This window comes from Ciconia boyciana, chromosome 3 (genome assembly GCF_034638445.1).
Source record: "Ciconia boyciana chromosome 3, ASM3463844v1, whole genome shotgun sequence".
NCBI lineage: Eukaryota > Metazoa > Chordata > Aves > Ciconiiformes > Ciconiidae > Ciconia > Ciconia boyciana.
The window spans coordinates 34451102-34469829 of NC_132936.1; the positions used below are offsets into that span (position 1 = coordinate 34451102).

The 18728-nt window shown below is 38.4% G+C and overlaps 1 protein-coding gene across 10 annotated transcripts in view; it reads left to right on the plus strand.

Annotated features, from left to right (window-relative positions):
* RIMS1 (regulating synaptic membrane exocytosis 1) overlaps positions 1 to 18728 on the plus strand; it is a 355711-nt gene that overhangs the window by 118623 nt on the left and 218360 nt on the right. For all 10 annotated transcript variants that reach the window (XM_072855284.1, XM_072855285.1, XM_072855274.1 and 7 more), the window contains exon 2: positions 1533 to 1746. In XM_072855284.1, the coding sequence (XP_072711385.1) occupies positions 1533 to 1746 (214 nt within the window). The remainder of the gene's footprint in view (positions 1 to 1532; positions 1747 to 18728) is intronic.

An 18728-nucleotide genomic window follows, 5' to 3' on the forward strand; every position in this document is an offset into this window, starting at 1 on the left:
AAAACATAGCCCCATACTAGCTACTATGAAGAAAATTAACTCTATCCCAGCCAAAACCAGCACGCATGGTGAAAAGACTGCGTTGTTAAATGTGCCCTACTGGACTCTCCCACTTAGGCTGTCTGAGGTCTTTGCTCAAGCTCATGAAAATAAAGGTCAGAAGTTGCAGCGCTGTCCTGGTGCACCTACAGAAGTTTTTCTTTCTTGTATGATTTGATGACTAGTAAGATAGTTAACAGAGTTGAAATATGATCCTTTTAATTAAGCTTCAGAGTGGGGCTTCACATGACAGCTGAGCTCGTTGCTCGTTGCTGCAAAAAGGGTGATCCTGCTGTCCACTGGTCCTTTTCATTTCTGGCTTCAGGAGCTCGTGTCCTACCTTCCTCCCAGGTCTCCAGTGCCCTGCTCAGAGCAGAGTGATTCAGGAAGCAAAATGATGGGAAAACAATTTTTTTTTTTGGTAGGAGAATTAATTTTCTGTTGGTTCAGGTCCATGGGTTAGCTCACTGATACAGATCTGGTGACTGTCAAAATCGGTGCCTAAGGAGCAGTAACCACTTGCAGCCAGGAGCAGGAGAGGAGCTGAATTGCCCTTTTTGGAAGTGCCTGGACCTTTAGCTGGTTCCCCTCTGAAATGTCATCCTTGCCAATAAAATCTCATAGACACCAACAGAACATATTTTTCCTCAGAGATAATATCATAATGATAAGAAAGATTTTATCACTAAATATTTAATTATTATTATTCCTGACTTACAGAAGGGGAAGTGCAGGCTGGAGGGCTTAGTGCTCTTCCCTGAACTCGTGCTGTTTTGGGTAGCAGAACGCTTAGCCAGTTGGTGGGCGTAGTGTCAGGGTGGTTGTTATTTGGGGCGGCTGGAGAAGTGCTGCTTCTTTGAATGCCAGTCTTCGTCTTAGGAGTCTATATACCTGCTAATACTGCTATATACTCCTACAGCTAAGTTGGAAGAAATGTCTGTAATGAGGGACAGCAAACCTTACGTAGTCTCTCATACTTAACGAGAGAATACTACAGATGATTGTTAATATATAAATTCGACATAGAAAATTGTTCTCAGGTTCTTGTAGGGCCAGTGTGGTTGTAGAGCGCCTGTTGAAATCTTGAAGTTATATGTGTTAGTAATTTAGATTTTGAAAATAGAAGTGTGACACTGTAACTGAAGACTGACTTGTATTTTTTTTATTACACCTACTGCATAAATAATGTTGATTAAAAAGCAATGCAGATTTGCTTAGGCAATTACATTTCTGCTTTTATTCTGTACATGGTAGATACTTCTGTTTAAGACTATGCATTTTTTGCCATCTTTTTATACATATGTCTTGTTATTTTTTTCCTTTAGATTCTCCTATACAGTCTTCCATGTGCAGTGTGTATTTGATATGAGGTACATTTATTATTGTGAACATGCCAAGAATATTAGGTAGAGTTATAAATTGAAAGAAAGAAATACACAGTAGTAGTATTTCCTCCTATTCTTGCTATATAAACTTTTTTCTCATCTATGCAGGAGGTTGCATCAACAATTTGAAAGCTATAAAGAACAAGTAAGAAAGATAGGGGAAGAAGCCCGCCGTTACCAGGGAGAGCACAAGGATGATGCTCCAACATGTGGAATCTGTCATAAAACAAAGTTTGCAGATGGTTGTGGCCATTTATGCTCTTATTGCCGGACCAAGTTTTGTGCTCGATGTGGAGGTCGTGTCTCTCTGCGATCAAACAATGTAAGTCTTCTGATGTGTACTCTTAAGAAAAAGCCTCCTTGACATTGTCACGCTGCGGATTGTTCACCTTAAGTTTGGCATTTCATGCTTCATTTTACTTAAGTGTTTCATTCATCACTTCATTATGAGGTTTTTATAAAGTTTTTATAATGTATTTAATGATTGTGGAGATACTTACGATTCACAGAGTTAATTAAAAAAAATACATAGTGTATAGTTCTACTGAGCGATGGCTTGAAGAAAACATACTTGTTTTTCATAGAATGAAAGAAGAAACCCTTTTGCTCAGGTACAACTCCACATTAATAAATTTTTATTGAACTCTTATTTCATTTTAGATTTATTTTTTTATAGAGCTTTTATAGATTTCTCTGACATAAAATCAGTCAATTTTTTGGTTAGGAAAAAAAAAAACCCAACCACTTCTTTTACCATAGTGAGTGTGTTATGTCAATTTATTTTAAATTTATTTAAAAAGTAAAACCACAGGTTAATCTGGATTAGCTATCCTGCTTTCAGGCAGGTGAGATGAATCATTCTCCCTCTGATCCGCATGCAATTAGCTGCAGTAGCTGCCCACAAAACTGAAGGCTATCCAAGAATACCCTCTGTTCCGTCAGTCCCTTACAAGGAACTGGCCACTCACTTGCACATGAGTGGTAGGATCTGTATTTGGAAGACCATTATCCAGTGATTATTTTTGGCCGATCATCTAGTAATATGGTGTGTTATAAAACATTTTACAAATATCCTGAATGAATAGCTTTGTTGTCTATCATGAGATGAGATAACTTTCTCATATGGCTTTAAGGTGCCAGTCTTTTGTAGGGGAAATGCACCAATGCCCTTTGTATCAATATAAATTCAGTTAAAAGTGGTCACGAATTTTATAGCAGATAATCATGTTCACAACAGAACTAGTTTATGGCCTTTTCACTGTCTTTGAGCTAATCGTCAACTGAATAGGGCTTCTGAAATTTGATGTAAACAAAAAAAACCCCTCAGAAAAATACTCATTTAATCTTTATTTTGGAAGGTTCCCGTAGCCCTGAAGTACTTGTGAGTCCATTAAATTAAATTCACATTCTGAAAAAATTATGTAGGTGTATTGGACAAAAATTTTCATATAATCATATTTTAATATAAATAGATGCATTACATCGCATCACCTGCAGGTGGTGTCATTAGAGCAAGTCTATGAAAATATAGTTTACTTTGATATGTTACGTTATACTGTTAATTAGAGTGCATATGATACTTCTCTTTACTCAGAAAAAATCTGAATATATTTTAATTATTTTTTACCCACTGTTTCAAGTCACAGAAATGGAAAAGTGTCCATTCATTTGTAACTTGCCTTTTGTTATATTGTTTATGCTTCTGTGGGTTAGGGTGGGAAAACATGTTTTCTACATATGCAGTAATGTAATCTTTTAATTTAAAGCTCTTTTTTTTCCTTTGGAAATTTTATGTTTTTATCTCTTTGTAGAGAGTTATTAGTATTGCATTTCTTTGAAATCTGTCTATTAATACTTGCCTATTTTATTCTTTTTCTCTTCTTTTTTTCTTTTCTCTTTTTATTCTGCTTCCTTGGATGCTTTCCCAAAGGAGGACAAAGTGGTTAGAATCCATGCTTTTTATCATTTATTATTATAATGTTGTTAGTTAACTGGGAAACATATTAATGTAAAAACCTGAAATGAAATTTTAAAATCATCCAAAGGGGAGGGGGGAAGAACAGGAATCCTAACACCCAGGCCCCGCCCATCCCCTGGCTGAACATACGCTTCGAAGGTAGCCCAGCAAGGAAACCCAAGACTGTTGTGACAATTAGGACAATAAAAGAAATTAATGAAGAACTGAGAATTATTAATAGGCTAAAAAGTAGAGGAGGTTATAAAGTGTAATAAAGCTTTATTTCATAAAAATGTCTTTGGTTAACAATTTGACTTTTTTCAGGCAAGGTCCTTACATCAGCTTCCGGAAATCTAATCTAGTATTTTAATTGTAATTTTATATTGATTTATATGGTTTGCTGTGTTTCACTTCTGGCTGCAGCAGAAATTCAGGGAATTCTTGTGAAATCAGCTTTTTGATTTTACATGTGAAATAATTCGCATAGGCTAAAGAGAACCTCTTAAAACTGGGCATAAGTATAGTGAGCAAGATGGAGTGAGTCCTTCGTGTATGCGTAGTTACCATTTAAAAAATCCGCAAAACTTTTAGGATCCAGTGCTGGCATATTCACCACAGTGCCTCATCTGAAGTAGGTGAGGGTAGTTCCCCGTTCATCTCTGCGCCCTGCGCACAGAGGCAGCACTACTGGAGCAGAGCAGCGCACGTCCGCTTGCCGCCTGTCCTCAGGCAGGTCTGCAAAGGGTGGTGTTCCAGACTGTACCTTGGAGGCTTAGGTAGTGGGAATTAGCCAGCTTCACTGGCACGGCTGCCTGAACGAGTGTAAAGTCATTACAATCCAACGTAGTTGTTGATGTGTGGATGATGGCTTGTATTATGAAGTGGTGATATGCCCCAACTTACATCATAGCGTACCTGTAACCTGCCATTTAGTACTGTGCAGCACCCAGAGAAAATTATTTCTATCACACCTGCATATTGTAGTAGATTTTTTCTAAGGCAGTTGTGTTGTGGGAGCACAGAGGTTGTTTTTCTAATGGCTATGAAATGTAACTTGCTACAGCTTCATTCCACTGTTTTCTGTGTGGTACTCTGAACAAAGTGCTGAAATAATCCAGGACTTCCAGTTCTTTCCCATTCTATTAATCTAAATTGCTTAGGATAGAGTGAGAGAAGCTTCAGCTTGATATTGATTTGTTACTAAAGCAGTGCATCATTGATGCACCCGCTGGGTGTATTAAAAGGCTAACGTGCTTGCAACAGAGTCTTCTTTAGGGCCAGGAACAGCAATGCTCTTAAGTGCTGAAAATGCCACTTAGGTACAATTTAGCCACCTAGGTTTTGGAGAGCAGTCAAGGTGAAGTTGACTTGCTTATATGCTTGAGGCATACTTCACACTTCAGTTTGGAACAAAAACTCTTCTAGATTACCAAAACTGTGGTAGCATCCACATGCAGTAGAGATGGTATCTTTGATGAGGTGACAGCTTAGGTGTTCATCTTTGAATAATGTAGTTTGGGATCCAGAAAATAGACTCCACTGCACTAAAGTGCTCTGAAGACGTGTGTGCTGAAGATATACCTGACCCATTTGGTTTGTCCTAAGTTCAATTAAATATATCCTATGTTGTTTGCACTTGCCTTGCTTTAGGTTTTGCTGTGTTGAACTCCAAGCTTCCACATGCCAAGAAAATGCCCTAATAACATATGTGAAAATACCCTTTTTACCTTGTGGTGAAGCTGCGCTACATCTCTTTAACAGCTGAAAAGTTATGGGAGTCAGAGGGAGAGTATCCAATACTTAGTCCTGATTGCATGAGGAACACGGGGAGCTTTTTATAAAGAACAATTGCTTTCACAGTGCCTGTCTCTGAAAGTTAATGGAATATATAGAATTAATTAATTCAAAAATATGACTACATACCTAGCAAATAACATCTTTTATAAGCAGAACAAGTGGTGTAATTTATATAAAGCAACACCAGAAAAATGGTTTTTGTTAATTATTTTCAGTGGCTCAACATTCCTGACTAATCTACATACAGGGAGAAACCCTTCTTTATCTGGTGAATTTAATATTAGTATGTTTACATAAGCCTTGTTCTCTCCACATTAATTTTTACCACAATAAATTATATTACTATTAAAACCCATGCACCCAGTTCCTACAAGCTAGGGGTGCATCAGTTGGAAAGGATAGTGAAGTGTGAGTTACCAAAGTGCCAAGCCCAGGAAAAGTCAAGCATGATCCTAGATTCAAGATATTTCCTGTAGAGTTGGAGAATTAAATGATCATTGGTAGTATTAATGAGACCCCACTGGGGATGTTGTGTGCCATGCGTTACTTATCTTTGATAAATTCAAACTGTGACAGGCACAAGGTCTGTCATACAGAGGATGATCAAAGAAATTTAGAGTTCATCATAGAAGACTAGAAAGAGTAGAGGGACAAAAGCTAGAGAAATTATAATTGATATCTAGAAATCCAGTAAGTTTAAACTATAAGAATAACCTTTAAACTGGAGGACAGTGAATATAAGACTGAACAGAATAAGAGGGTGGTGAATAAGACCGAATGGGTGTAACTTGGCTATAAATGCTCTTGGCTTGGAAAAAGATTTTTGCAATCAGCAGAGTAAAGCTCTGGGAATTTTTTTCATGTGACTTATTGGAAGGAAAAATAACCCAATAAAAATTTAAAGGTTAAATTTGATAAGTTTAAGAAAGGATTTATGTGATGTGGTTGCTTGTGGCTGTAGAGGAATGTATTAGGTCCTTACTAGGACTAGGTAATACTGCAGGCAAAGCCTTTGAAGCTGTTCTTGACCTTTTCAAGTAAGTACCAAATATATTTTAAGGACTGGTTCAAAAATATGTAGCAGAACTTAATATGTTCTCTCCTTGTTTAAAATAAAAAAGGACATCCCAAAACATTAATTCCTTGTAGTGGGAGTTAGGAAGCATTCTAGGTTTATCATAAGAATTCTCCAGTGCACTTGCAAAATTAATTGGCAATAACTGGTACATCCATTAAAAAGCACATATTTTTAAATGTTTTTATTCTAATATGTCAAAATGCATACCTAAATATGTATCTTAAGTTCTTCTATTTTCTGTGAGTATTGGTTAACTCTTCATACTTCTCACCTGAGCCTGCTCTCCTTTCCTGTGGTTGCAGGCAGACCAGTTAATGGGAGCATTGTCAGATATGAGGACTGTTAGCTATTTTGGTTATTCAAATCAGGCTTAAATGTAGTTGTGCAGTGAGAGTATTCACTGTGTTAATAATGTTAGTGGTAATATCAGCAGTGGCTGGGTTTGAAAACCGTTGGCTGTTGTATGGTGTACAGAAAGAGTACAAGTGTTTCCTCTTCCTTCATATTACCTTGGTATTCAGAAACAACGTTACGTGAATGTGGCAATGTGTTCACTGTAAGCGCTGAGCATTTGTATATACTTTTAAAGAATGCAGAATATTATTAGTACAGGATTTTACATGAGACAGCATTTCAGAAGGAAGTCTGTAGGTGCTTAGAGAAAAGCTGGCAGGAGTGACCACTTGCTTTTAATTTGGCACAGTGTTTTGTAGGTGTTGTCAGTTCCTTATAGAGTGTCTACACTTTCACTCTGGATCCTCCTAGTTCTGTTCCGTACACCAGCATTTTAATTGCCAAAATGGTAATGGGTTTAAGTTACTTCTCTCCATTCCATTCACTCTCCCCTCTGATATGAACTATCGGGGTTGTTAAGGCAGCGGAGAAGCCAACAAGCTGGGTATTTTGGCTGGCGCTTCTCCGTGGTTTGGCAAGGAGTGGGCAGAGCCCTGGCTTGGTCCTCCCGACGGCCTGGCTACCCCTTCTTGCTCTGTTCTTCCCTCCAGTGGTACCACAGCCTTGTAGAGCAAAAAACACCTGAAAAGACAACTTTTTTCCTTGCATCATTCCTGTAAAACTTTTTCCTAATATTTGGTTAGGTAAAGCAAAAAGATGCATTTCCTTTGTAAACACCTGATATATGAAGTCATACGGCTCTGTTTCTTTCTCCTTATAGAAAAGGAGATACATTTTAGGGTACAAAAGTAGTCTTGAATGAGCGAATGCAGTTTCTCTGAATCAAAATTAAAGTATTTTGTGAGGTTCTGTGGGTGTATTGAACTAAGTGAAATTTGTATGACATTGGCAGAATTAGGTGCAAGATCCATGTTCCAGATTAAGCCATCTATTTCTCCCTAGCAATCAGTCTACCATTCTACAGATTTCATTAGGATTACAATTTTTGATCAAATTTAAAGTGAAAAGAATTGGGAGCAAATGATGAAATATAATTTTGTCACCATTTCCCCGTTTTCCAGAAATGTTAGTTGTGCAGAATAGAGCGGTTTGCTTACTCATTTTTCTGTTTACATACGTAAAGGATGACTGGGAGGAAATCAGGATGTAAAATACATTATAGATAAATGAGAATTGATTTAACTGACCTTAGTAGTATGTGATTGCGGCAAGTAATGTTGATTATCAATGCTGAAATACTAGAGATTCACATTTCTGATCTGGGTTTCACTGAAATTATTTTCATTTTTGTATAATGTCAGTGATTTATACTTGGAAAGAAAGACAAGTTGGAAACATTTCCCTAATTGTATGTCAGGTGTTTTTACAGGGTGTTTGTCATTTAGTTCCTTCAAATTATGCTTAAAATTTGCTTACATAATGGCTTGCTAATTTAAGCCTTAACAACTTGAGCGCATATGCTGTGCAATTTAGCTATGTACTAATGGTTTTAACAGAAGTTGTTAATATTGTCAGAACAAAATGTCTGGATTGTCAGGAGTGTTTCTACATGCCTTTCACAGAACTCTTATGTCAAATCGTCCATTAAAAGGCTAATTTATGTAAGTTCTGACTAATACAGCTGTAGAACCAAAAAAAAATTCATCAGAAGGAGGTAAAATTACATAGCAAATTGCAAAGTGATAGCAGATAAATTCTCTCTCTGTAGCATTCAGCATAATTTGTTTCCTAAAAGATTTGGGGTTTGTATGCATCAGGGAAGAAGCATTGCTTTTCAGTAATCGCTCCCTAGAACTGCTGCTTCCAGCAGACAAAAGAAGAAAAAGAAAAAAAAAAAAGTCCAGCAAAAAATTGAGGAATTCTATCTCAAGTAAGATGTAGAGCACTTTGCTTTCTGGGAAAGTTAGTTCACTGTCAAACAGATCTGAGTGTTAACATTTTTTGATTAAATCCTTAAAATTAGCTTGCTCTTCACCAAGTTTGCTGAAGCAATGTGTTTGTCTTTAACACTTCTTTTTCAGTGTCCAGGTAGCAAAAATGTTTGGTTACTGCTTGTACACAAAACAAAGCAGACAGCTGATGCTTGTGCTCTGAAGTTAACCAGATCAGAGCTTCTCCAGTTAATGGTTGGACTGTAGAAGAGTCACTAGACAGCTGAGGTGTTTTTCCCCTGTAGCTTTAGACCAGAATTAAATCAGTAACCACTCGCTTATGCCACTTGGTCTATCCAGGTTTAGTTTACCTGTTAGCCAAACACTTAAACTGCCTACTTGTCATGCGATTCTACAGTTGATGACCAAGAAAATATTGCTACTGCAACCTTCTTTCTTAACCCATGATAAAGGGCTCCTGAATCTTTCATGGCTGTTTTTGCTGCAAGCTGGGTAACAGTGATCTGTGGAGACCCTACATAAACAATATTGGAAACTCCATGTAGTACAATGGAGCCTAAATAAAAAAAACCCCAACCTTTTAATCCCCTGCAGTGTTAGTACTGGACATGTTATCCTATTTTAAGTCTTGTATTTTCAGTACCTTTGTTTCAATTTAACTGATTCAAGAATATGGGAATTATTTTGATTTTTTTTTTTTTTTTAGTTACTGTCAACAATACCTTTGAGTGTAATAATTCCTTCCATTGCAAAAACTTGTGTTAAAAAAATTAAATATTGGTAAGATCTCAAAGGACAATAAGACTTTTCGAAAAGAGCTTTATTCCACCTTCTCTTGCCTAATCTCATGTATTGGAGAGAGAGAGAGAGAGAGATAATGCATGTATAAGCATATATTGTATAGATTTTTCATAAATGAATATACATGCATACTATATACATGCACCCTACTATATAGTCTAATACAAGAAGTACAGGGCAGAATAAAGCTCTTATGAACCACCTTTTTGACCTTTGAAGTCTATAAATAATTCAAGATATTTAAATCAATTGAGGAATTATTATTTATATGCCTATTTATCTTGACAAAAAATATGGTATGCCATAACAGTCACAGAATCCCAGAATGGTTGAGGTTGGAGGGAACCTCTGGAGGACATCTGATCCAACCACCCCGCTCAAGCAGGGCCACCAAGAGGAGCTTGCTCCTCACAGCTTGGCATATCCATGTATCTTTTGACTTGCATGGTGAACAATGAAAGAGTCAAGGATCTTTCATGCCATTTTTGTTACTTGTTTCCTCATTGTAACTACACGCATTATAAGCTTACACAAAATCTCCTTAAGTTCTGCTGGGAAATAATTCTGTGACTTACAACTTTGGACAAATGAATTCCAGAATTTCACAGAATCCTTCAGAAAGAGCACTAACAAGTACTATGCTTTTTTTTTCAGCTCAGTGTTCAAACAGAGAGAAAGAAAAAAAAAATAAAGCTACCAGATTAATTTTAAGCTTTTTGTTTCCTTCGATGTAGTATTTTTATCATTTTAACACTCACATTCTGTTTGGTCCAATTAAGTTGCTGCTATAAAGCCAAAGAGCAGGAACAGGAGAGCCTTCGAGTGATTCTCCCAGTGATGCCGTGTATCCTAGGGTCTCAGACATGGTCTGAGGCGTGGGAGATCAGTGTTGAACTCTACGGTGATTAAAGCTTGCTTTCCCAGATGGGAAAACAGTGCTGTCAGTCCTGAAGCAAAGAGGAACATCTTCCTACCTGACTTGGGTCAGTCTCACTAAAAAGTTAGAATGGAAAATGTTGAAATGATTTTTCTGGTTTTCTTTTTGTCCAAAAGTACACATTGAGTTAGTATTTAGATTTGACTTTGCTGAAAATGTATTTATTGCATTTTTAAAATAATTAATAAATAAATATAATATAATAAATATATATAATAATAAAACATTAATTTTAAAGGTGTGCTTTCACAGTAAAAGATACTACCAAATTTAGTTCTGACATTCCACACCTTATAAGCTAGGTCTGCTTAAATGGATACTTTAAAAATAATGGCAAAGAACTAATTTTTTTTTCCAGTGAGTGAAGGCTGTGTGATTTTTTCATTGTTATTTAAAACAAAATCACATATGCTCAATACATAAGAAAAGTTTAATCAGTTAAAGCAAAAAAAACCCCACACAAACCCAGCTATTGGCATTTTTATTGCATTAAACTGAAATGCTACAGATACCTGATCACAGTGGCTGCTCCACTGTGTTGCATGATAGTTGTCTTATGATTATGTTCTGTATGAACTCCTTCTACAACAATAATATTATTTACTATGTGTCCTGGGAGAAGACTTTCATTTTATCTTAATTTTTCAATGTCTGTTTAATATGTTTTTTTCAGCTGAACAAGACAACATTTTTTCCCAGGCTGATGCTATTTTCCCCAGGTGTGTGTTATTTCATAGTAATTGTCGTGGTTTAGCCCCAGCTGGCAACTAAGCACCACACAGCCGCTCACTCACTCCCCCCTGGTGGGATGGGGGAGAGAATCGGAAGAGCAAAAGTAAGAAAACTCGAGGGTTGAGATAAAGACAGTTTAATAGGGAAAGCAAAAGCCGCACACACAAGCAAAGCAAAGCAAGGAATTCCTTCACTCCTTCCCATGGGCAGGCAGGTGTTCAGCCACCTCCAGGAAAGCAGGGCTCCATCATGCGTAATGGTTACTTGGGAAGACAAACCCCATCACTCCAAATGTCCCCCCCTTCCTTCTTCTTCCCCAGCTTTATATACTGAGCATGATGTCATGTGGTATGGAATAGCCCTTTGGTCAGTTTGGATCAACTGTCCTGGCTGTGTCCCCTCCCAGCTTCTTGTGCACCTGGCAGAGCATGGGGAGCTGAAAAGTCCTTGAGTGGTGCAGCAACAACTAAAACATCTCTGTATTATCAACACTGTTTTCAGCACAAATCCAAAACAGAGCCCCATACCAGCCACTATAAAGAAAATTAACTCTATCTCAGTTGAAACCAGGACAGTAATAAAGGGTAAGAACACATTTTTTAGTGTATTCTTAATTTTTGATTCCTCATCCCAGGAGTAAAATAAGATTTTTGTAGCTTCTTGATTTTTTTATTTCTTAAATTTCTAATTGCTTTTGTGTCAGCAGGTGTTGCCTTTTTTATCCTTTTTTTATGTAATTGAGTAATAAACACTGTTGACTGGGGTCTTGCATCTGTTGATCCATGAAAATTTGAAAACTCTGGGGAAAGGTGGTATTAGGGATTTGAGAAATAATTCTGGTTTCAGCAAATGCAACAATATAGCAATGTATCTGTTCGCTTTTATGTCAAAAATTTGTTACTCTATTCCCTAAGTTTCTATAAGTAAAGAAGTGGGATAAGGGTCTTGTGTAAAGGAAAATATTTTCAGCTAATTAGTTTCAACTGCAGATGCGTATTGAAAAGAAGAATAAAGGAAATAGGTTCTAACAATGGAAATCTGAGTTTTCTTGTATGCATTGCACTTTACAAAGAAAGAGGATAAAGAAATAAAATATTAGCAGTGAAACACAATATTAGGAAGTCATAAAAAGGGACTGGTTTCTGTTTGAAGTGTTCATATACCTTAATATAATCAACACTATCCTATGAACTGTAACTTTATAGTAGGTTCTGATCCCTGCCCATTTAGTGCACTGCAGTTCTGAAAATGAACAAGTATGACCTTATAGATGTAATATGATAATGTATGCATATGTGGTGTAAGATAAAAGGAAACAGCATAAACAGTTTGAATCAGACACAATTCTGATCATTGTTGATTAGTCAAAATACATATATAATTTTATAAAATTACAAAAAAACAGTCAACCAATTTAACAAACTGCTAAAATGATGTGTTCATATGCATGGAATCAAATTTTCTTTCTACATCTCATTGCTTATACTTATTAATGATAGAATCATAGAATCACAGAATCATTTAGGTTGGAAAAGACCTTTAAGATCATCAAGTCCAACCATTAACCTAGCACTGCCAAGTCCACCACTAAACCATGTCCCTAAGTGCCACATCTACACATCTTTTAAATACCTCCAGGGATGGGGACCCAACCACTCCCCTGGACAGCCTGTTCCAATGCTTGACAACCCTTCCGGTGAAGAAATTTTTCCTAATATCTAACCTAAACCTCCCCTGGCACAACTTGAGGCCATTTCCTCTCATCCTATCACTTGTTACTTGGGAGAAGAGACCAACCCCCACCTCTCTACAACCTCCTTTCAGGTAGTTGTAGAGAGTGATAAGGTCTCCCCTCAGCCTCCTTTTCTCCAGGCTAAACAACCCCAGTTCCCTCAGCTGCTCCTCATAAGACTTGTGCTCTAGACCCTTCACCAGCTTCACTGCCCTTCTTTGGACACGCTCCAGCACCTCAATGTCTCTCTTGTAGTGAGGGGCCCAAAACTGAACACAGTAGTCGAGGTGTGGCCTCACCAGTGCCGAGTACAGGGGCACGATCACTTCCCTACTCCTGCTGGCCACACTATTTCTGATACAAGCCAGGATGCTATTGGTTTTCTTGGCCACCTGGGCACACTGCCGCCTCATATTCAGCCGGCTGTTGACCAACACCCCCAGGTCCTTTTCCACCAGGCAGCTTTCCAGCCACCCTTCCCCAAGCCTGTAGCATTGCATGGGGTTGTTGTGACCCAAGTGCAGGACCTGGCACTCAGCCTTGTTGAATCTCATACAGTTGGCCTTGGCCCATCGATCCAGCCTGTCCAGATCCCTCTCAGATCCCTCAAGCAGATCAACACTCCCACACAACTTGGGGTCATCTGCAAACTTACTGAGGGTGCACTCCATCCCCTCATCCAGATCATTGATAAAGATATTAAGCAGAACTGGCCCAGTGCTGAGCCCTGGGGAACACCACTTGTGACCGGCCGCCAACTGGATTTACCTCCATTCACCACAACTCTTTGGGCCCGGCCATCCAGCCAGTTTTTTACCCAGCAAAGAGTATGCCCATCCAAGCCATGAGCAGTCAGTTTCTCCAGGAGAATGCTGTGTGAAACTGTGTCAAAGGCTTTACTGAAGTCTAGATAGACAACATCCACAGCCTTTCCCTCATCCACTAAGTTGGTGACCTTGTCATAGAAGGAGATCAGGTTAGTCAAGCAGGACCTGCCTTTCATAAACCCGTGCTGACTGGGCCTGATCACCTGCTTGTCCTGTACGTGCTGTGTGATGGCACTCAAGATGATCTGCTCCATAACATTCCCCAGCACCGAGGTCAGACTGACAGGCCTGTAGTTCCCCGGATCCTCCTTCTGGCCCTTCTTGTAGATGGGCGTCACATTTGCTAACCTCCAGTCAACTGGGACCTCCCCGGTTAGCCAGGACTGCTGATAAAGGATTGGAAGTGGCTTGGTGAGCACTTCTGCCAGCTCCCTCAGTACCCTTGGGTGGATCCCATCCGGCCCCATAGACTGGTGTGTGTCTAAGTGGTGTAGTGGGTCGCTAACCATTTCCCCTTGGATTATGGGGCTTCCTTCTGCTCCCTGTCCCTGTCTTCCAGCTCAGGGGGCTGGGTACCCGCCAAATTTGGATAGGTTGGAAATACGTTAATAGTATTTGATCACCCTTTTGCTTGTGATTGTGCCATCAAAAAGACTTGTAGATAGCTATAATAGTAGTGATACATACAATTAAAATCCTAATTTTAAATAGAGCATTTCTTCCTTAATGGGGGATTTCTTCTGTAACAGGAACCTTTTAGAAACAAATTATAGAATCATAGAATCATAGAATGGTTTGGGTTGGAAGGGACCTTTAAAGGTCACCTAGTCCAACCCCCCTTCAAAAGCAGGGACACCTTCAACTAGATCAGATTGCTCAGAGCTTCGTCCAACCTGACCTTGAATGTTTCCAGGGATGGGGCATCTACCACCTCTCTGGGCAAGCTGTTCCAGTGTTTCACCACCCTCATCGTAAAAAATTTCTTCCTTATACCTAGTCTAAATCTACCCTTTTTTTAGTTTAAAACCAATACTCCTTGTCCTATTGCAACAGGTCCTACTAAAAGGTCTGTCCCCATCTTTCTTATAAGCCCCCTTTAAGTACTGAAAGGCTGCAATAAGGTCTCCCCGGAGCCTTCTCTTCTCCAGGCTGAACAACCCCAACTCTCTCAGCCTGTCCTCGCAGGAGAGGTGTTCCATCCCTCTGATCATCTTCGTAGCCCTCCTCTGGACCCGCTCCAACAGCTCCATGTCTTTCCTGTGCTGAGAAGTACTATTGCTGACTCATTGTACTTCAGGCTTATATCTCTTCCTGCTGTTTTGAGGAGTAGGGTTGGTTAGCTGCTGTTAGGGTATCTGTGTAGATGGTTTTGAACTATTGGTCTGTATAGATGATAATTTTCAAAGCATGATCATCCCAGGAATCTGTTTCTGGCTCCTGCAGTTCTTCATTCCCATCTTTCCAGTAACCTTACTGTCAAGAGAAAGCAAAAGTCAGCCTTAAATACATACAAAACCAGTATATAGCAAGCTGCATTTTCAGCTGCAAGGTCATCATACTTACTTGGAACCCTTCTTGTGTCCTTTCAGTATGTTATGCACATTTAATTGTCTTATTTTTCCCCACTGTGCTACTTTTTCAAGTCCTTTAATTCATTGTATGAATTGCTTTGAATTTACCATTACCTTGTGATAACAAGGCAAATCCAATCTCAGTAATACTAATAACAGACTATTACCTTTATGCTGTCTTAAAATCCCAAACTGCACTGGCATTTTCATTGCCATATCAAATTTGCATTTATTATTATTTCTGAATACCATTTGCCCTATTGCATTTCAAATTAAGCCAACAATTTTCTTTGCAAGTTATTGTGTATTTACTGTTTTTCTTTTATCTTCATTTCTGTAATGGAATAATGTGTTAGTTGTCAGGAGTACAGAAATGGTTGGTATCGTTAGAGATTTCAAAAACACTATGTACCATATATAACAAACATACTATTATTTTTCTCTCTGCTATAGAATACAGAACTAATGAGCAAATACATTATGTTAATAAAAAAGATGTAGGAAAAGTATATTCATAATATGAGCTTTAAAATTGAAAAATTTAAAATGTGTTTTCACATAACATTTAGCTGTGTCAGTTGTGCTGCATATAATCTTTTTGTCAGTCTGAATCTCAGTTTTTAAAGACGTCATCTTGGAGTATAAAAACCAGGAGTTTGGAATAAAGAGGCGGCTAATCCAGAGATTGTGACTGGTATAGGTAACTTTAATTTGTCCATGTCTAGCTTCTCTGAAATCTGGCTTGTACATATTTATTGTATCAAAATGTGAGGGAATAAGTTAATTTCATTAGATAGATTTTCAGATCTTTGAAATTAATGATCTGTAAGGTTAGGTGGAGGACAATGTGGAAGCCATTGTGCTCTACCTGCGTGAGGGTGGGGTGATTCTGGATATAACCCACTTTCCCACTGTGTGTCTGTACAGTGAGTCTGTTCACTGGAAACAAATTCATGTGGTGCAATGCTTTGAAAATAGAAATGAAGTAAAAGTGCCATCATTACTGTTGACAAACATGTAATGTATATACTTGTGCTGTGTCAGATTGCTAGGATATTTACCCAGCATTTGTTCATGTCAGAGGTAGCCTGTCAATCAAGGAGACATCTGGCAGTCGGAATCCTAGATATTCATCAGTTTGAGCTATTTCTTGAATGCTTCACATAAATGTATCCAAAATTCACGCAAGTATTTATGAATGGAAGGCCACATATGCAGTGTGCTCTCTATTGGCAAACCAAGGGAGGTTGTTTTTGTGTTCTGTCGTCCACAGCTTCCATTGGGATGCAAAAAAAAAAGAAACCAAAGTAAATCGAAGTGGAGACTGACTGCACCCAGGTGGGGGCTGTTCAGGAGCATAGGGTGGAGCTGGCAGGATTCCCCAGGGGGGCCTCAGCGTAATTAGAAAGTGTGGAGGTGCCACAGGGATGGGAAAAAGCCACAGGGATGGTAAAAAACTCCAGTGGAGGACTGTGCAGAAGTGGTTTCATGGAAGCCATGGAAAGCTGCTGCCTGTAGAGCACAGCTGAGGCGAAGGGATTACTTTGCAAAGACATACTGGGCAGACAAACATTTCAAACTTTCTAAATTTTAAACTAATAATTCACCCAGAACCTATGAACCTTGGTATCTCTTCTGGTTGATATTCTAATGAAAGCTTAGCCCTACAGACTGGAGACACTTTTGCTCCTCTTTTTTTCTCCCTAAACGTTGTTGAGGGAGAACTGAACAGCAAATATGCAGGAGACCTCCACGGAAACGCCTAGCCTTTCTTCAGGCTCAGGAGGCTTGAAGGAGCGTGTTACTCAGTGGGATGCCTGCGGGGATATGGTACAGCAGCAGAGCTGACTGCTGGTGTCCAAACAAAGAGCTCAAGTCAGAGCTATTGGTCCTGTGGCAATGCAGGATGGAAGTGTTTTTTATCTGAGCAATGCACCTTCAGTTTTTCCAGCAGTGTTCTGTTTTCTAGATATACTTGTTTTTTATTGCTATGAGACAATCTAGCCTGTCCCTTAGTTCGAACTGTGCCCAGCTGTGATATCTGTGAACAGTTCTTTAAAAGTATTCAGTAAAGTGGAAGATTTCTTCTGGTCATGCACCATCCTTCTGTAAAAGACTTTAGGTTTTGGTAACTGAACTGAACCCCCTTATTCAGCCTCTGGCTACCTCTGTTCCTTGTGGTCACAACAAAACCATTATGCTGCCAGCTCCTGGGCATGTGAGAGCGCTCTAGTTTAAACACGGGAGGATTCGACACTCCGGAGTGTGCCCCCTGCCGCCAACAGATTCTTCTCTTCATCCATTTATTTCTTCTTGGAATTTGTATCTTTCAGCTTGAATCATTATGGCCCTCATTCATATAAGATCCTTTCATGTGATGGGATTTTTAACGTGATATGTACAGTTTTGGACTAAATCTGACTTCTAATACTCATTTAAAATTTCCATAATTATGTATACTGCTGAGACACAGTAGTTACAAAATAATGTGGAGATGCTAAATAGAACTAAATTTAGCAAACTGAATTCTGGGGCTATTTTGTCACGCCAAAACCAGAGAGATTTTAGCTAAAAAGAGATCTTGCTGCAAAGAGAGATTTGATAAGATTTATGAACTATTAAGCATTATGAGAAACCAACAAATAGCAGAAAAAATTTTCAGAGAACAAAGTAATTATGAGGACTAGAGCTGTCCTGTCTCGCTCTCTCTCTCTTTTTATTATAAATAACCTTAATCCTCATCCAGGATTAAAATTCAGTGTATTTTTAGCAATGCGATGTCCTAGATAAAAGATACTTCCATCTATGTTTTTCTCTCTTTTATATCTTTTGCATTTGGGAGCATTTTGTGATTTTACTTAACAGATGGATACTTCCATCTATATATCTCCAGTGCTGCAATTAGTGAGGGGTTAGGATAGTTTTTCATAGATATACCTGAGATACATGATTTTATTGAATATAATACGTGAGTTTGAGGATAGAACAGTGTATGTCAAGCAAGCAAATCTATAGACAAAGTTTCTCTAATATTTTGTGGGGGTTTTTTTTGATTCCATTAATATAGGGACCCATTTGCAACTCAGCCTTCCTATGGAGATAAAATAACCCCCTCCCCAAAACTGTGATTATAAAATGGTATAAAATATCTGTTACTGGTTGTTTAATGACTGGTAAGAGATTAAGTGAAAATCTGCACAAAATGTAATCTGCATTTTCTTAAGGAGCAGATAAAACCTAATAACTTTTTAAATCCAGATTGAGATTTCCAAAGAGTTGCATGTTATTTAGACTGAAGTTTAATCACTTACCGGGCAATTTCGTTATTCCAGCTAAACCACCCATCAACTAACTTATATGCAACAAGTTGACAGAACTTCGGAATGAAATGTTATTTTCTCAATAGTTTATAAGATTTGTAATTAACTTGCCCATAAAAAGCAGACTCCCAGAGCAAAACCTTTGTATTGGTGAGTTTAGTGAAAGTGATTGGGGATATTACATTGTAAAAGGTTGAGTATTACTGAGAAATACAGATTAATCGTAGAGATGAGCAGATGTTGCTG